The 18,098-nt window shown below is 38.0% G+C and overlaps 1 protein-coding gene across 1 annotated transcript in view; it reads left to right on the forward strand.

Moving 5' to 3' along the window:
- Window positions 1-18,098, forward strand: part of DDX10 (DEAD-box helicase 10) — a 192,203-nt gene that overhangs the window by 38,958 nt on the left and 135,147 nt on the right. Inside the window, exons 11-13 of the mRNA XM_056328581.1 lie at window positions 1,225-1,312; window positions 7,976-8,064; window positions 16,173-16,623. Of these exons, the coding sequence (XP_056184556.1) occupies window positions 1,225-1,312; window positions 7,976-8,064; window positions 16,173-16,623 (628 nt within the window). The remainder of the gene's footprint in view (window positions 1-1,224; window positions 1,313-7,975; window positions 8,065-16,172; window positions 16,624-18,098) is intronic.

Below are 18,098 nucleotides of genomic sequence, written 5' to 3' on the forward strand. Positions count from 1 at the left end.
GCAAATTGTGTGCTGGCTTGAAACTGGAACTCAGCTTTTTGATCTTTCACTAAAACTGTAGCTAAATAGCTCTTGTGTGCAAACTGGAGTTTTCTACTGGCTGTATCTGACAGCAATAAGAAATTGAAATGATGAGGGAATAAAGCTTGATGTCTGTAAATGAAAGTATTCTTTGGTAATACTCTCCAAACCCTTGCTTAATTGCTGCTTTCATATTTAGTAAGAATAATAGAAGATCATAATGGCTTATGTTACAAAAAATGACTGTAAAATGTTTCTTGCCTAGTATTTTAATCAGAGCTGTTTTTTACACAAACTTACTGCAATGTTAAAGAAGCATGACTGTGGTTCGTTTTTTTTTTTTTTTCTTGACTCTAGCAAAGGCTGTGTTTTGTTGTACAGTGTGGGATGACATGGCACACAGCAGCAAGAAACAGACTAAGAAATCTGCTAGTTGTGCATCTCTTTTGACCTCTGCTTGTGGTGTAACCTCCTACCATGTTTGGTAGGTTGTATGATACACTTAAGTGGTATTAGCAGATCAAACCCAGAAGTAGGTAAGAAAAGATCTGGGCAAATAAACCTGGAATAGTATGGGGGTCACTGGAATAAGTGTAAAAATCCAGAGTCTGGGATAGAAGTTACTAGGATTCTTACTAGGTTTAATGGTATTTTCTCTAATACAGTCATGGTTCTTTATTCACCTGATCAATATCTTGAGGAGCTCTTAAATCTTTTTGATCTCAGTGTCCTGTGTTTTTGCTCATCTGGCTGTAAGAAAGAAGTACTTAAACGTCAGTATTCCCAGGGCAATGGATCTTATTTAAACTTTCAAAAATGCTGAGAATTTCCTTATGAAGACTGCTATCTCAGTGAGTACTAGGATACATTATGCTTCCGGGTTTTTTTTTAGCATTTTTATAAATTCAGGAAGTTTTTCACTGCCAATTTTTGGCTTTTCTTTGGAAGAAGTTTCACCACCTTCACTGAAAACTCTTCTCTAGATAAAAAGTCGGAGCTCCCATTTGTCTTTTCTGTATTGTTTGAGGAGTGTAGAATTCATCCTTAATATGGTTCCATTCTAAGTTGTTTCACAGTGGTAATAACTTTATGCATATTAAAGCAAGGCAAAAGACATTAAGATACTCTTGAGAACTTTTTAGGTGCTTATTTTTGTATGTTCTAATAATTAAAACTAACTTCTTTTTTTTTTTTTTTAATTAGAATTAATCCTGAAAAACTTACAGACATCCAAAAGAGGATGCAAGCTTTCTTAGCTCAAGATCAGGAGTTAAAAGACAAAGCGCAAAGGGTAAGTCATCTGCTGCAGTATAGTCCTTTGAGGCATGCTAGTTGAATAGAACTGCTACTGGAATAACTGACCTGCTCGTGTATGCCCTAGCAGCAGTGTTTGGAACTGCTAAATTATTCTGAGTTTTAAGCTTTAAAACACAGCATCAGTAGAAACAATAGTTATGTATTAGCAGTTGGTGGTAAGTATGCCTGTTATAACCTGTGTGAGTTCATATAGGCTCAGCACTGGCTCTGATGAGCACATGACGCTGGTAGCTGAAGAGCCACCTGTCTGGCTGTGGCTGTGCTGCCAAAGTTAAGACATAGGTGAGCGTGTATTTTCTTCAGAGTCTTGGGTATGAAAGTAATTTTTGCTTTAGTAGTTACTGCTTCTCAGCTGTTTGAGGGTTTTTACTGTTTTGTTTGAGTCTTTCCCAGCTGTTTGAGATCTGAACCTGGGGAGGAGGAGCTCCATACACCAGTACAGGCTGGGATCAAATGGCTGGAAAGCAACTTTGATTGCCCCAAGTCCTTTTCTGCAATTGGCATAGTGAACGTGACTGAACATGAGCCAATGACATGTCTTTGCAGCAAAGAAGGCCAATGTGTTCTGAGTGTCATCAGGTAGAGTGTTGCTGGCAGGTCAAGGGAGGTGGTCCTTCCCTTCCCCTCTGCTCAGCCCTGGTGAGACACTTCTGGAGCACAAAGCTTGATTCTGGGCTTCCAGTACAAGAAAGACATGGACATACAGGAGGCAAGACCAATGAAGAACCACAGAGATGATTGAGCACTTATAATATCTTGTCTATTAGGAGAGAAGTATGTGTTAGACTGAGTTAGAGTCTTCTGAGTGGTGCCCTGTGACAGGAGAGGAGGCGATGGGCAAAAACTTATATACAAAAAACCTCCATTTAAACCCAAGAAAAAAATAATAAATTGTGAGCATGATTGAATACTGGAACAGGCTGCACAATCTCCATCGTTGGTTATTAAAAACTGGGTGTGTTCCTGAGCAGCATGCTCTAGCTGACCTTGCTTCGAGCAGGGGTTTAGACTGCACGATCTCTGGAGGTTCCTTTCAACTTCAACTATTCTGTGATTCTGTAAAGCATAAAGCTGTTAAATTAGTACAAATACATCTTTGTTTTTGTCATGTATCCTTGGTTCATGATGAAGAATAGGACTACGTACCCTTTTCAGTTCAGTAACCCTTTTGGCTGGAGGGGATAGGTAAGTTGGTAGTTCTTCCTGAGGGGACTTTTCCTGGGGAGCTGGTACAGAACATTTTGAAATAATGATAATGATGATAATAATAAGTTACTGAAAAGTAGCAGATCTCATTCCATGGCTTAAGAAGTTAAAAACAGGAAACCGTGAAGGCCTCGCGTATCCACTTTCTTTATCAATTTTTATTGTTGTATCTCCTGAATATATACAACAGTTTGTACTTTCTCAGTGGTAAAATCCAATGCATGGAATAAAGTGTTTTAACTTTCACGTGGATTTAAATGAGAGGCAAAATAGCTTAGAATAGCTCTTCCAGGTAAGATGGAAATGTGTGTATGGGACTATGAATGGGATTTCTTTGCTGTGCTGATCAGTGTTGGGAGACTCCATGAACTATATGTGAATTTCACCAAGATTTTTAGCAGGTTTGGGGAAGGTAGGAAAACTTAAAATAGCTGAGAAGGTTCCTGGACTAGAATGAGCTGGTTGTAAAAGACAGTTTGTATGCAAGATGGCCTGTGAAACATTTCTGGGCATTGCATTGCCTCTTAACACCACTAGATACGTTTTCTGACCTTTCCCTGGTTTTACAATATTTTTAGGCCATGAACTCTTTGAGATAGAGCTGACTACTTGTGTTATTGAAGTGCTGCGATGTGTTGGTTTTCTGAGGTTGGTTGGTTGGTTTGTTTTTGAACCGTGTGAATAATCATGAGCCTGTGAATTCTGTAGTTGTACCAAGTGTCTTTCAAACTATGCAAGATCAGGAGTTCAAATTGAGATGAAAGTAAACAAGATGATTGGAAGAATAATAAGATGTTTAGATTATTTTTTGTTATACGTATAGGTCAGATCTAAAGAGCACTTCCAAAGGCCAAATAGTCAGAAATCCAGAAATACCAAAGCCTGAGAAATACAAGATTGCAGAAGTTCTGGATTAGTGTAAATACCTTTCTATTTGTCTGAGCTGTTTTGGGGATTGGTGGTGCCTGGAGATATTCTGGTAAACTTGCATGGTAGGTTAAAATGAAAAGGAGATCATGAATGCTTAAAGAGACTAAGAGTTGTAGCCTTTCTGTTGAACTGGGATCTAAAATGAGGCAAGTTGCAATATTTAAAACTCTTTGAGATTCATCTCACCTAACTTCAGATGTCCTATGTGCACTAGTCTTCCCGAGCTTTTATTTATAGCTGAGAGAGAGGAACGAGCACTTGTAGGAGGCATCCTGATATAGACACCTTAAACTGCCGTTCATCCATCCCAAAGGGTTTTTATTTGCACTGCAAAGGTAGCCTGTGAGGTGATCTAGCTTGGATACCTGCAGTAGAGACACTTTACTGCGTCAGAGGAATGTCATTCTTAATTTCCTAACAGGGAGTCTTAAATCAAAGTGCCTGAGGAAGTCAGTGGGAGCTTTGTGAATAAAATGTCTTAAGGCAATGTTCGAGGAACTACTTTTTGAAACTATTCCTTGCGTTTAGGTATCCCAGGTTTTTGTAGAGCACAAAGTATTACTTGTAGTGCATGGAATGGCAGCGTAAGCTTCATCCTGACACTGCACAGGCCAGATGTACTGGTGCCATATTCATACTGGTGACATGATCATCTGCAACTGCCACAGGAAGTTGCAGTTACACCAGTTTGTACCAGAAGTGACAGAGCAGCTGGTTGCGGGAAGATGAGAGTAGGAGGAAGCTGGCATCATCTTACTTAAAATGAAAATACTAATAAACCTCTGTGTTTCTGGCTTTGATTTTTTTAAGATCTCTTAAAAGTCAGAGAAAGATCATTCTGAATTGGGCAAAAGAAAATAATGATAAAGTTTCAAAATAGCACAAGAATAAAATCAAACATAGTCTGGCTGTCGGTGTTACAGATGAAAAATGAAATTAATTTGGAAGATTTAATTGCCATTTAATTACCCTTACAGGCCATTTTTTTTGCAATTTTTCCTTTATGGGTAGCAGTGCAGTGTTGTCTTGCAGACAGTCTGTGTGTGTGTGTGTGTATATATATATGTATGTTGTGCTTTAAAATCTTGAGGTATGGGCAAGTGGTTTATCATAGAAGTTCTCAGTCTTAATAAGATTTAAGTATGGGTGTTCAGATATGCTATGCAAATGTGCCCCAGTAGTCTTACATATCGATGTGAATAAAATGACAAAAGCAATGCAGATGAAATCCTGACCTTGGATATTATCTGAAATGCTGGGTTTCTCAAAGGCACGAGTGTTGTGCTGTCTAGTCTGTCTGTTGCGAGCTGCCAAATTCTTGACATTTGTAAGAAATAAATTCCCTACCTGAATGGTTCAGATAGCAGTGAAACAGCACAGCTATGCACAGTTCAGCTGGGATGCAGTTTACTGTGTTGAAGGCATAAGGTTTAAGTGATTGTGTCCTCTAGGCTTGTTGATTTACTTCAAGATGCTTTTACTTTTTTTAACAAAAAGAAAATTCTTGATTATTAATTGCTTCAAGAAACGCCATGGTTCATTTGATAGGACATGGTTCCTCTGCTGTTGCTTGGCAAGAGAGGGTGAATCAGATTGGGGCTCCTTTGAAACCTCTGCAGTTCTTCTCAGGGACTGATGCTGCCTTTTGGCATTTCTTGTAATTTTAATATTTAATACGTGTTCATCCAGTTCTGAAAAACAGTTTAAGAAAGAATGTGGTTTTCTCGCTAATTTGAATGTTACTGTGTAGGGGGTGCTGGGACACTGAAGTGGTGCCTGTCCATTAAATTCTTTGTTGCACCCAGAGGGACGTGCAGTGTGTTACAGCCTGGGATTCTAGTCATGCCCTGCTACTCTGAATTCTGTCAAAACAGCATGTAAATTGAATTTGGTGTGTTTTAACTTTTAAAACCATTATCCAAGAAATACATCAGTAAATCAAAATTTAAATGTAGCAAATTAGTAGAGCATAGTACTTCTTGCCTTGCATATTTCTAGTACTTGTACAATAATCTCAGGTGGTTTTGGGGGCCTTTAGCTACTATTGTAATTGAGCTGTAATATATTTCTGATGCCCAACCATAACATTTTTCCATTATAAGTTAATTCATATAGTATTTTTGTAATGTTCAGTTATTAAAAAAACCCCAACATTGCAAGTGATATCAAAACAGCAAAAGTAGCAGTAGACAACAGCAATTCATAAAAAAGTAGGAAAAAAGTTCAGACTGAATTTGCTCTCCCTCAGCTGTCCAGTGTGTGTGCACAGAATGAACAAGTCTTAGGAGAATTAAGTAAAATCCAAGAGAGATGACAGTATTTTAGCATGAGGTTGTAGTGGAGGTAGTGAAACCAAATCAAAATCAAAGTAGTACTTTGCTGTTTCTGTACTTCATTTCTCTTCTTGTAAAGTATCTATGCTGTAAGCCAGTTTACCTCGTGTAAGCTCTTGGAGCAGGGAATATCTTTTGCTGGAAGTGTTCACAATGCCTGAAATAACAGAGAGTGAGATCAGCTGAAGAGTTTAATCATCAAAATATTACTATTGAAAGATCTTTGGAGCCTCTTACCTTAATTAGATGTCCATTTCTTTGAACACAGAGCAATACCATTCTGCATACAGTCCATGACAAACTTGAAAATTTTTTTTGAGTCTCAGTGGCCTGAACCCTGTTGACAGCTGATAGGTGTGAGTTAGAACATCTGGCATTTGTCTGGTGGTTCATTCTTAGTTATTGTAGAGCTTGATGCATGTGCAAAAGGTGTGTTCTGTCTGCCCCTTATCTATCACTTACTAATTTCTAGACCATATGTACAAAAGATATACTAGTAAAGTAAATGGATGACTGTAGATTATCCAGCAGGTTGTTGGCATGCAGTGACTCATACAGATCTTCATATCTGCAGCTCTCATTCACAGAAAAAAAAAGATATTTCTTGTGCTAACTTGCTTTTTTTGATCTGTCACAACAGACAAGAGGTTCTGTTATTTATTTTCATCACTGCTTGCTAGACAGCAATAGATTAATGAGATCTGTCAAATTTGAAGTCTTTTCCTAAAGGGGACTAGTTATCTTCGTTAAAGTATTAATAATTTAATGTGAGCAAGCAAGGGTTTTATTCCACATGTCATTCTTTGTAGCAGCTGAATAGATTGTGCTAGCACCTTCCCCTGCTGAAATTAATTGAAGACATAATCTGGACAGGAAACTTTACTGAAAAATTTAACATTTGGAAAAATGAGGAAGTGAAAATTTACCTCTGTAACGCAGCGTTGGGCAGCTTGGGAAATGTAACTCCCAGCTCAACATATCTTACAATTAATAGTTTTTATTTCAGTTTGCCAAGGGGCAAAGTCTGACTATGACATTGAAAAGAAATATGAGACAGTATATTAAGCACCTTTGGAAATTTTTTTTTCTTATAAGCATTTACAGAATCCCCATGAGATTGATGCTTCTAACTGTTGGGTCTTTTCCTCCCCTGTCTCAGGTTAACAAGAAGTAGATTTATTATTATTTTTTTTAATTCCAGATGAATTATTAATAAAATAATTTTCTCTGACAGGTGCCTGTATATAGCGGAACAAGGGTGTGATTATAGTATGCTTAAATATAACCCTGTGAGCCTGATTTGCTGTTGTTTCTTGTGTTTGCTGATTTAAGCCTTGTAGATAGGAGTTTTGGCATATGTTAGAAATTAGGTTACAAGCAACAGAAATCCGAGCATCTTTTCTGATACTTAGACTATTCCAGTACTTATGCTGCTGCTGATAGGCAAAAGTAAACTATGTAAGAGAAACATGAGGAAAATAAGACTATTTCCTTTTGGGAAGAATGGATTGAAAATGCAACACAAGATAAAGCTATTCTGTTACTCAGTGCTTCCAGTTTTCTTGATGAAAGTCTAGGATTAATTGAAACTTCGACCTTGAACTGGTCTTAATAAATGCTGTATAGTGAATTTATGTTGGTCACCTGAGTTGCATTCATTGACTCATAGTTGTGTACGTGATAAGCTGGTGGCAGGTGCAAGGTAATATGAATTATTTTGGGCCACGGTGAAAGGCAACTACATTGAGTTGAATCACTTTCTGTTAGTAGCTAAGGTTAAGTCAAGACATCTCAGACTGATAGCAACAGTCTGTCCACCCGATTCAGGTATCAGAATAGCATAACAACACTGAGAAGAGCTGGGAGAAATAAAACATTAAATCTGTGATGTTTCCTTCTCACAAATTTGAACATGGCACTGTTGAGAAATTCAGCCAATTAATGTGCATTTAATGAAATATTTCAATACTTAAAGTTGCATCACTTCTGTAGTACTGATAAATTTTGGCTGGTGGGTATTGTGTAAAAGAATTTCAGTCTGAAATCGGTGTTAGACCACTTAATAGTGAAATTTTGTTTTGTATTTAGAGCAAAAGTATAATGTTAGTTTCATATGTTGGTAATTGCATGGTTTCTTTTTTAGTTAAACACTTTTATTTTTCTTTCAGTGTTTTGTATCCTACTTGCGCTCAGTTTACTTAATGAAGAATAAGGAAGTATTTGATGTTTTCAAATTGCCTCTAGCAGAATATGCCCTGTAAGTATGATCAACTTGGAAAGTGAAAATTATGATAGCTTTAAATAGCCATTTTGATGACGTTAACACACAAAATTGGACTATATTGTAATGTATTTAGACTTTCATATTTATGCTGTGCTTTTTGCATACTTTCCAGGACTTTCTAACTAGAATTTAAGTGTAAAACCAATACATGTCTACAGAGAGAAATAACTTTTACAGCAGAAGGTACATTTGCTATATATGGTGGAAGACAAAACTTGTGAAATAAAAGGATAGAGAACAATAGGTATGGTTTCTTTCCGTGTCGTCCCTGCACACCCCCCCCCCCCCCCCCCCCGATTCACCCTTCAGACTCATAGCTAAATGTCAGCCTCTTAAACTGTAATATTTAAAAATAAATTGGGGTATCTAAAGACGATATATTGCAGTCTCATTTTGAGTGTGATTGGGACATTGCTCCTTGGAGGTAAATTACTTTTCAGAAGGTTCAGTGTGGTTGGTACAGATCTGCACTGAACTGAATAGCATCTATTTTACTATGTCTTTTTTGTACATATGTGAACCATTCCACATTTTGTATGGGAGGGAAATTAATTTTGACAGGTTGACTTTATAGATGACAACCACCTGAGATTGTTTTAAGATGTGAAGTTTTCAAATAGTCTCATGGGACAATAGGGTAGTCAGAAGGGAGCAGAAAGGTGCTCAGAGGTGCATGGTAAATTAATTTTATGTCTCTGGGATTTCATACAGAGAATACTTAATTCTTCAAACTTGTCAGCACATGGCATAATGAACTGAAATGTGACAAATTGCTAGACTGTGGAACACCTGGTCTTCCTGTGCTGTGCTGCAATTAACACAATTGTTTTTTAAGGTACATCAGCCTATTATAAAAGATGCCTTCTTACTTTATGGACTGAGAAATTTTTAAAAAGGAGAACTAGCAGAAACTTGAAAAAAATTCACTACATGCATTGCCTGACCCTTCACCTGTGTGATTTGTCAACATCATTAAATCCTTATTATAGGCCTTACTATGATAATTTTAAGTGGCAGAAGATTAGGGCTAAGAGGGATGACCACACAAATGTAACCAGTGTTTAAGAAAGCAACTGAAAGATGGTGGTAATGCTGAATTTTCAGAATCCCAGTGCCTCTTTTTGGATTTCAGCATGGTGTATCATCTAGTATCTGATACTGATGTGGACAGAGTAGTCTACAGTTCTGTTCTTCTCAGGCCTCTGTGCCAGGATTTGGTCCTTCATCAAAATAAATTCTAATCACAGCATTGCAAAGTTACCAATAAGTCATTGCTGTATTAAAATGGAAGAAACCAGACAGTTGTTTGGAGAGAGTAGGAGGGTTTAGTCAAGACTCTGAAATATATGGAAGCGTAATCAAAGAGTCAGAAGATAATAAATCTGGGAGGTAATTTGGAGATTCTGCTCTAAATGAACAGTTTGTTGGCACTCTTCTTCCCTGCTCTCCAGACTGATAGTCTACATAAATACACCTCACAGTCCTCTGGCTTTCAATTCAGTGCACATCCACTGATACAGTGGATCAGTCAGCTAAATTTATCTGAAAGGACCTCAGAGTCTGTTATGTTTGAATTCTGCATTCAGAAGCAACCTTGGTTTAGGTTCTGTGCACAAAGCTCATAGCAAAACCTAGAATGAGAATCCTTTCTTCCCTTCAGTGTCTGCATGTATGCTCTGAAAAGTATTTCAGCCTTTCTGTGGAGATTTACTGCTAGCTTGATAGATGTTACTCCGCTAAAAATCCTGCAGAGAAAATAGGCTGCTTGATGCCCCTGTCAGGTTTGCATTTCAGTCTGTCAGGCTGTTTGCCCACTTTCTCTGTTGCTCTCTCTTCTGGTACATCTGTGCACTGAGATTCTCTTAAGCTCTGTTTGATTGCGTCTGCAGAAAAACAGTAGTCTTTCAGATTTTTCTATATTATATAAAATTATTCTTACATTATATAAAAGTCTTAGATCTAGAAAACTATATATAAAACAAAGTATGTGTGCGTTTATACACACATGTATTCTAGAGATTGGTCACCTTTCAGCTATGGTACATTACTATTCTCTCCAGTATCCTGTCATTACAAATTGCTATCAAGAATAATTTGCTGGGGGAGGACTTGCACAGGCCTTGTGTTAACATAGGCAGCATTTAAGTTTGGTGAGGGAGAACCTTGATGTTTGCATAAAAGAGAAATTTGTCTTTTCATTGCAAAGGACAGCTTTGAAAGCATAAGAGAATGTAAACAAACAACAGGGTGGAAAGGAATAACTAATTAGTCTGGCCTTCTGAATAGGAGACAAGGTGAAGAGGAGGCAGGGATTTAAAGTGCCTGAGAAGTAAGATATTTCATTTTGTTAGATCTGAAAATATATATATATATATCAGTCTCCAGGAGCAGATCTTAACAGGTGAGTGTGCTGAATGGACAGGTTAGTCACAGCTTGAAGGGACTGCCAAGGAAGGCAATTTCCTTTGTGAATTTTGTCATGTCTTCCAGGAGGAACGCAGCATAGTTTTCTCTGTCTATTCATGTATTGGTACATAGAAGAATAAATAAAGCAGGCTGAAGCCAAGTTCTGAGAAGTACCTGATAGACACAATATAGTATCTAGCTAATTTTGCAAGTATGGCTTACAGATCAGTGTTACAAAGCAACAGTCTGAAATGGGTGATACCAGGATACATGATTTATCTGTCTTCTCACTGACCAGAGAAAGCACTCAATGCACTCACCCGGGTCCCCCTGGCTATGGTTGTTGGCGTGACCCTTACTGCATGGTCAGGGCAGAGGTTATCTTGTTCTTGCTGCCATGAGTAAGTACAGGGCTGCCCATCATGTCCCCCAGGCAGCGCCCATCACAGGGTTTGCACATCTCATCATTCATTTGCAAGTTCTTGGCTCTCCTTCTTGCTGCCCTTGCACTTCTACACCCTAGTTTCCTTCCAACTAAAAAACCTGCCCCAGTTGCTTTTTCTCAGTTGTTTCCTGTCGCAGACTCTCCAAACTATCAAGCTGCAACAAGGTCTTTTACCATCTCATACCAGCATACTCTTCATGCCAGTCCCTCTGCTGCCTTCTCCTCGTTTCACCTCATCCAGGGCCCACTCTCTCATCTCTTGCTTCTTCCTGGGCTGCTCTCCCTTCATTGGCTCTCAACCCCTTAACAGAACCAGCCACAGCTGCACCTTATCTACATCAGCCAACCCGCCGCCCCTGAAGCCAGCCCACAGCTGTATATTATCAATGATAATTAACCCAGCTTCATTTTTCTACGGTTTCCAGTCTTCTAACAGAAAGTATTTCTCATGCTGTTACCTGGTTAATCTCAGTCTCACACAGACCTCAATATTCCCTCCAGCGACGTGTAGAGTTCAGGCATTTCTCATGCAACTCCCTCTCATCCACTTGGAGATCCAGCCATCCCTTTCCAAGTTTTCTGTAACTATTTCTGTGAGCTCCTGAGCTTTCTTATCCTGCTATACAGATCTCTGAATAAGCTGCAGTCTCCTCTCTCAAGGTCCAGGGTCATTATGCTTTTAGTCATCATCCTAGTTTCTTCTAGGATCTTGAACTACCTTTTCTCATTTTGCAGCCAAGCCTGCTATTGACCTTCACTCACCTTAGACGTAAATGTACTTGCATATGCATGAGTAGCAGTTCCAATAGAGTGCCTCTTGGAGTTGATGTTCCAGCTAACTTGGAGAAACGGTCTTTAATGCACTCTGGAAATCTCTGTTGTTTGTGCTCTGCTGTGTTGCCCTTTGAGCAGGTGTCGGGGTGGCTCAGGTACCAAGAGCACCACCAGGGTCTGTAACTGCAACGTGGGGGCTTCCGTTATTTTTGTAAAGGTGGCTACACCTTGGTCTTCTAAGTGATTGGATTCCAAAACCATGACATTCTCTTTGTTGGGCTTCTCTTTGATCCTGACCCATAAACCCTTGATTAGCTTGTCCCTCCTTATTATTAGTAGAGTACCGTGCATTTGAGCTCTTTACCGTGGAAGGGATAAAACTGGCTAGTAAAGTAAACAACACAGCAAAAGCAAATTCTCTGTTCATTTTTGGTTATTAATCAGACCATTTGGAAAGCCTGTTGATTCAGATTTGTGTCACTTCAGTTGATTTGCTCTCTGCTGTTTTCAAATGGTTGCTCATCCTGTCTTCTGCAAACATTTTAAATGTTAAATGTAGATGTAGCATATATTGCAAGGCAAGTAATACCACATTTCTTCTCTTGATACAGCTTCTGGGATTATTTAACCTTTTTCAGGCTATTTTAAATCTTTGTCTGTACCTGTTCTATAGTAAAAGAAATCACTGTGCTTTTTATATGTTCAAATCATTCTGGAGAAGTTCACTAATGGAATATGTCTAATCTATTTAGTAAATGTAGTAGCTTTAGTATTAGAGTGAAGCACTAACTTGTACAAAATTGTTGTACAGCAGTTCTGCAGAAGTGACCTTCACATTCTTTAGAATGGGCTTATATTTCAAAAAGGACTGGAAATCTTGTAGGTGCATATTAGGAACTTCTGTGACACTTAAAAATTAAAAGATTATACTGGTCTTAAATTTTCTGTTACTTGTTTTGTGCAAGGACAGATTTTGCACTGAGTGTCTAAGATTCTGTCTTTTTAAAGAGTTGAGAGATGCCCAGCTTTTTACCCAAACCAAATAGAGGCATAGTGAGGTTACTGTATTAATGTAAACATACTCAAGATATTTGTATAAGCATAATTAACAAACCTCAGAAAAGGCAGTGTTTTAAGTCTGTTACACCATTCATTTGAATGAATTTTAAAAAACATTTGCTAAGTTTGATTTTCCTTATTAAATAGCAAACAAAAGTGGTATTGTTTTTGAAGCCATACAATGTTCTTTCTTTGGAGTTTTACTCTTTTACCTTATTTCCTGAAAATCTTTGTCAACTTGCTTTGAATTGAAGGGGAGGTATCTGAGCATTGTAGGGGTTTTGTTCAGTTACTTCTATGAATTCCCTGACCGTTGTTAGGGAATGATGATATATGGCCATCTTAGTTTCTGTTGATGAATAGAACAGTCGGCTGTACTTCCATTTATAGCAGCAAAAGAATCCTTTGGTTTTAGTATTGCTTTTAGAAGCTGATTTAAAATGTCTTTCTGTAAGAGCTTTCTTCCAAGAAATCATTGTATTTCACACCAAAATATGAAACAGGATTGTTTCTTGGTTTGTCAGCTGAGGACTGCAGTGTGCTGTTAGCATGTTTTTACTGTTCTGCCTTAGAATTTATGAAATCTCACTAAATAGCTTACCTGCTTTTTTTTGTCTGTCTTTATGAGAAAACCTTGCATACTTTTATTCCAGAAGAGTGTATGAAATGCCAGGACTAAAATCAAAGAATAGCTGTAACTCAGTTGGAATAGGATTGTGATCTGAGTAGCATCTAATGGAATCAATGAAAACAAGTCTTGTCCTTTCTAGTTGATGGAAAGAAAAGCTGGTTCGTGTATTCTGTTTTGTTTTGTGGTTTTTTTTTTTTAGTATGACTGAACTTTAGATCTGGCAAATGGTTAAGAAATGAATTCTAAAGAAACTGTCAAATCTTACAATATGAAGAAATTTTAGCAGTAGTGGAATGTGTTTGTCCCAGATTTTTCGCTGGTTGGAATATACTCTGGAAAAGAGGCAGAATGCTGACATTTCTTTGAGAAGATAGGTAATCAAGAGTATTTGGGGTTGGTTTGTACGCAGCTTCCTTTAAGCTTATCTACTATTACTTTCTCGGCAAATTTGATCTTAACATCTTCCCTCCCCAAGTCTGCAGGTGGTATTCTTCTGGTTCATATGTCATTTGAATTCTGATAGCACTGGTCTTGGTAGGTTTGCTAAGGCAGTGTAGAAAAATTGGCCAACACTTAACTGGTAATTAATTTTACGCTGTTATTAAAATAAGATGACAGTGCAGAACAGCAGTCTGGCAGGTGGGATTTTGTATTTGCAACCCTGTGTACATTGTGTCTGTCTGCATGAGAAAGAGAAGTGAGCACAGATTGTGTAGTTGCCATACAGTACTACTGCTGCTTGCAGTACTTTGTCAACAGCTGTCAGCAATACTTTGTGTAGAATAATGTTGTGAAATCTCGAAAAGCAATAAAGTGTTTCTCTTGCAAAGTATTTTTTCTGCTACTTCGATCGCCTTGCTGAAGAGATTGCACATTCATTGACATCACAGCAATCTCTTTATATGTGTTTTACTGTGTCTGGTGCTAAGGCCCAATTCCAGGTTTGAATCTCCTCCAGCTGCTGCAGTGAAGCATGACATCTGCTTTGTTTGACTGTTTTTGTTCCAGTTAGTCAATAGGCCAAACTTTAACGCTTAGTTTCATTGCAAAGGTAATTACTGTTAGTTGTTGAACACTGAAACAAGTTTAAGATTGCTGGTTGCTCTAATTCCAGTTCCCAAATGCATTGTGTTATCCTCTCAATAGTGCGCTGTCAGTAACTGTGCAAAATACACTGGATAAAACCTTCCTTTGATATAAAAATCTATTTGCTTTATTATTGCTGTTAATTGCTTGTCAGAAATACTTGAACAAATTAACTTTACGTTAAAATTAAGACTTTAGTAATTGAAAAACTTGTTCCTCATCCTAACAGTGTGGGCTGCTTTTTGGTGCATGTCCACTTTTCAGTGTTTTAACCTGTGGCCAGTACCAAAACTGCCCTGTTTAATCACAGGTGTGGTTGCCTTTGAGTTGTTTGTTTGTTTGTTATTTAAGCAGGGTGCCTTTCCTGCTGATTGCTCAGTTCCACTGGCTACCATTAACAGTTCAAGGCTTTCTGGGGCCTAGAGTCCACTTTTGCTGCTCTGCCATACTGTTTGGATGCTTGATGGATTGTTTCTAATGACATTTCCACCAGGAAGCATAGATTTTATTTTTCCTCTGTGACATAACTCACGTTTCTTTATTCAGAGCAGTGTTGTAAAGGTAAGACATAATGCTGTCTATATGAGCAGCATTGAGAGGAGAGGTGGTGTATAACTGTGCATAATCTGCATCGAAAGAGACTAGTCTTTTCTACGTGTGTGAGCATGTGTGTATATGTAGCCATTTTAGTTGGTTAAATACTCCTTTGTTAAGTATATGTACAGCCTTTGAGTATTACAAACACCATCAGTTCTGTATTGTGTATTTTTAAATATAGCTGTGGTCTCTGTGTGTTCCTTGCACAGTACCTGTGTCCCCCCACATTTTTTATTCACCTAATGAGAAGGCTCATGAACTCTGAAAGAGACTTAAGTGTTGCTTTTTTAAATTTGGATTTGGTCAGGTGTAATAATAGTGGGCAATTACAACGTTTACTGAAACCAAATGATCTGTTGGAGACAGAGTATCTGCATCCAGTATTGTTGCTATACATTTTTGCTTTTTGGCTAATTTTTGGCCCTTCATGTATAAAGTATTAATATAACTGAATTGTCATGAATAAATGGGTGAAATAATAGTGTTGTTCGCGCTGCTAGTTCCATATGCCATGAAGGTAAAGCCTTGCTGTAGAGGGATGTAGACAGGTGAGATTTCCTTTAAGGGAGAAACATCTTTTCCTTAGCTTTTTCTGCATTTAGTCACTCCATCACTGTGAGATGGTGAGGGTCATGTTCTGGGTGCACTTCTAGCAGTGAAGGGCTCTCTGAAAGAGATGAGTGCTCTCTCGGTCCTTGACATGACACCTGTGTATCTGCAATACCAAATTACATTGGTGTTTCTTCCACCATATATTACTGTGTATCATAGATAATTTGCTCTTCTCGAGAGCTTTTTCAGGTTCTTTGTTTGCTTTCTTTCCTGGGAGAATTTGTAACTCTTCTTGAGAGTTCTCAGTTATTTCATCTTCCTTCCTCTCCCAGTGTTTGCTTGTATTTTTCAAGCTAGATTGTCCTGTTTTAGCCCAAATACTGTTTTGTAAATATGTTGGTCAAAATGTATCAATATGAATTACCATAATTAAAATTGAATCACTTGAGCCATCAATGAGGGCTTCTAATGTAGTCAAATTTTGTGTATCTACCTTTCAGATTAATTAATTTGTTTAATTCCATGCTTTAGATCACTGGGTCTTGCAATGGCACCTCGTGTGAGATTTCTTCAAAAAGTTCAGAAACAGCTATGTGCAAGTGAGGCAGCTGATGGGACAGATCACTTGAAGGAGACAGAGCAAAATAAAAATGCCCTCTCGATAAATGAGGAAGGAGTGGAGAAATGCAGAACTAATTTCAGTGGAAGGTTGTCTGTTAACAGAACAAAGGAAAAGGAGAGAAGGAAAGAAACTGAAGAATGTTCTGCTGCCAGTGAAGGTGCTGAAGAGAGTGAGTCTGAGGATGAATCAAAAGAAGTATCTAAGGAGGAAGAAAAAGAAGTTCCTGTACCAAGTAGGGTACTAAACCCAGCCTCTGTGCAGTCCTTTGAAGATGATGACGATGACGCTGAAGATATTGATTTGCTGACAGTGAAACAACGGAATGTTTTTGGTGTGGAAGCTAAAGATAATCCAGAACAGGTAAGTGCACTTTACAGTAAGGCTTGTGAATCTTAATGATTTTGTATTGGACATGCTCCAAGTAAGGAGGAGGAGAAAAGAGAACATTCTGCTCCTAGCAGAATACTCGCTTGAAGTCAGATGTGTTGTCCATATGTATCAGAGGTCAGAATTGCTCCCAAAAGATAAGTGGTGTGACTTAGGCTTTTATCATTTTGTATTTGCATAAAAAATATCCTTGTAGTCACTTTAGTTTTTCAATAACATGATTTGGATACCTGGGAAATGTTGATGGTTTTAATTCTTATCACTTACTAATTTGCTTGTATCTCTTTAAATAGCTGCCATGTTCAGTCATAATTTTGATGCTGTGCCACAGTTCATAGCACAGTTCATGGGAACCAAACTGCAATATATGATGAGCCACTTCCCGATACAAATCATTAAATGATCTTTACAATAATGTAACCTTCAAACCGTGATTTTTACTGTCAACAGGATCTTTACTATTAGGAATTGAGCCAGTATCAAAGAGAGCCAGCATGCACTTCTTGTAAGCATGGTTCTAAAGGCTTATTAAAAGTATTTATGTAGATCTTTCATTTCCTTGGCGAGTAGCTTTATAATTCAAGTTTTCTATGTCCTTGGTGTTCTGAGAAATATTGCTTTCATTTAATCTTTAAATACAGTGTTACAGTAAGGATGGTTTTGGGTTTGTTTTCTTTTTCTTTTTTTTTTGCGTTGTTATTTCTATAAAACAGATTTGGTAATGTGCATATTGTGAATTTTTTGTGTATCCTTTACTATCTAGCATTACATATCATGTATTTCTGTAGTAAAGGGATCCAAGTGAAATAGCCATCTGGTTCAGCAAGATGTTTTTCTGATCTTATATGCATGCAAGGGGAGCCTCCTGTTAAGCAAAATATTTATTTTTCCAACTGGTATTTTAAATCTTTTTTTTTCTGTGCTGTTATTTAACAGCACAGGGCACTTGTCATGAACTTGGGCTATTCAGCCCACTAACTGCATTTATAAGCAGCATCTTTCCTTGAGTATTTAGTGAAGCATATAAACTAGCTTTATCAGGTAACTTTGTCGAAGATGTGCAGTTGAAGAGTAACTGTCTGCACTCTTTCCTCTACTATGAGGAGGCTGCCACAAGTGCCATCTTGTCTGAGAACAGGGAGGAGGATGCTCCTGGAATTACCTTTCTGTTCCTGTTATTCTAAGCCTGAGCTGCCCTGCCCTGGCACAGCCACTGCCTGGCTGCGGCTTATACTTGTTAATAAATTTCAATTTCATGTAGAAAAGAAATTGCTCCTTTGAAAGCAAAGTGGAGCGAAAGATTTCTGCCTTAGTTAAAAGAATGGTGTTCTCACAGCTGTCATATTGCTCCCACAATTTTTCATTCTGAAATAGACAGGCAATTTCATGTTGCTTTTGTTTGTTGGAAAGTGAACTGGGAAGTTTTGTTCAGGAAATGGTAAAAGGAG

This window comes from Falco biarmicus, chromosome 2 (genome assembly GCF_023638135.1).
Source record: "Falco biarmicus isolate bFalBia1 chromosome 2, bFalBia1.pri, whole genome shotgun sequence".
Taxonomy (NCBI): domain Eukaryota; kingdom Metazoa; phylum Chordata; class Aves; order Falconiformes; family Falconidae; genus Falco; species Falco biarmicus.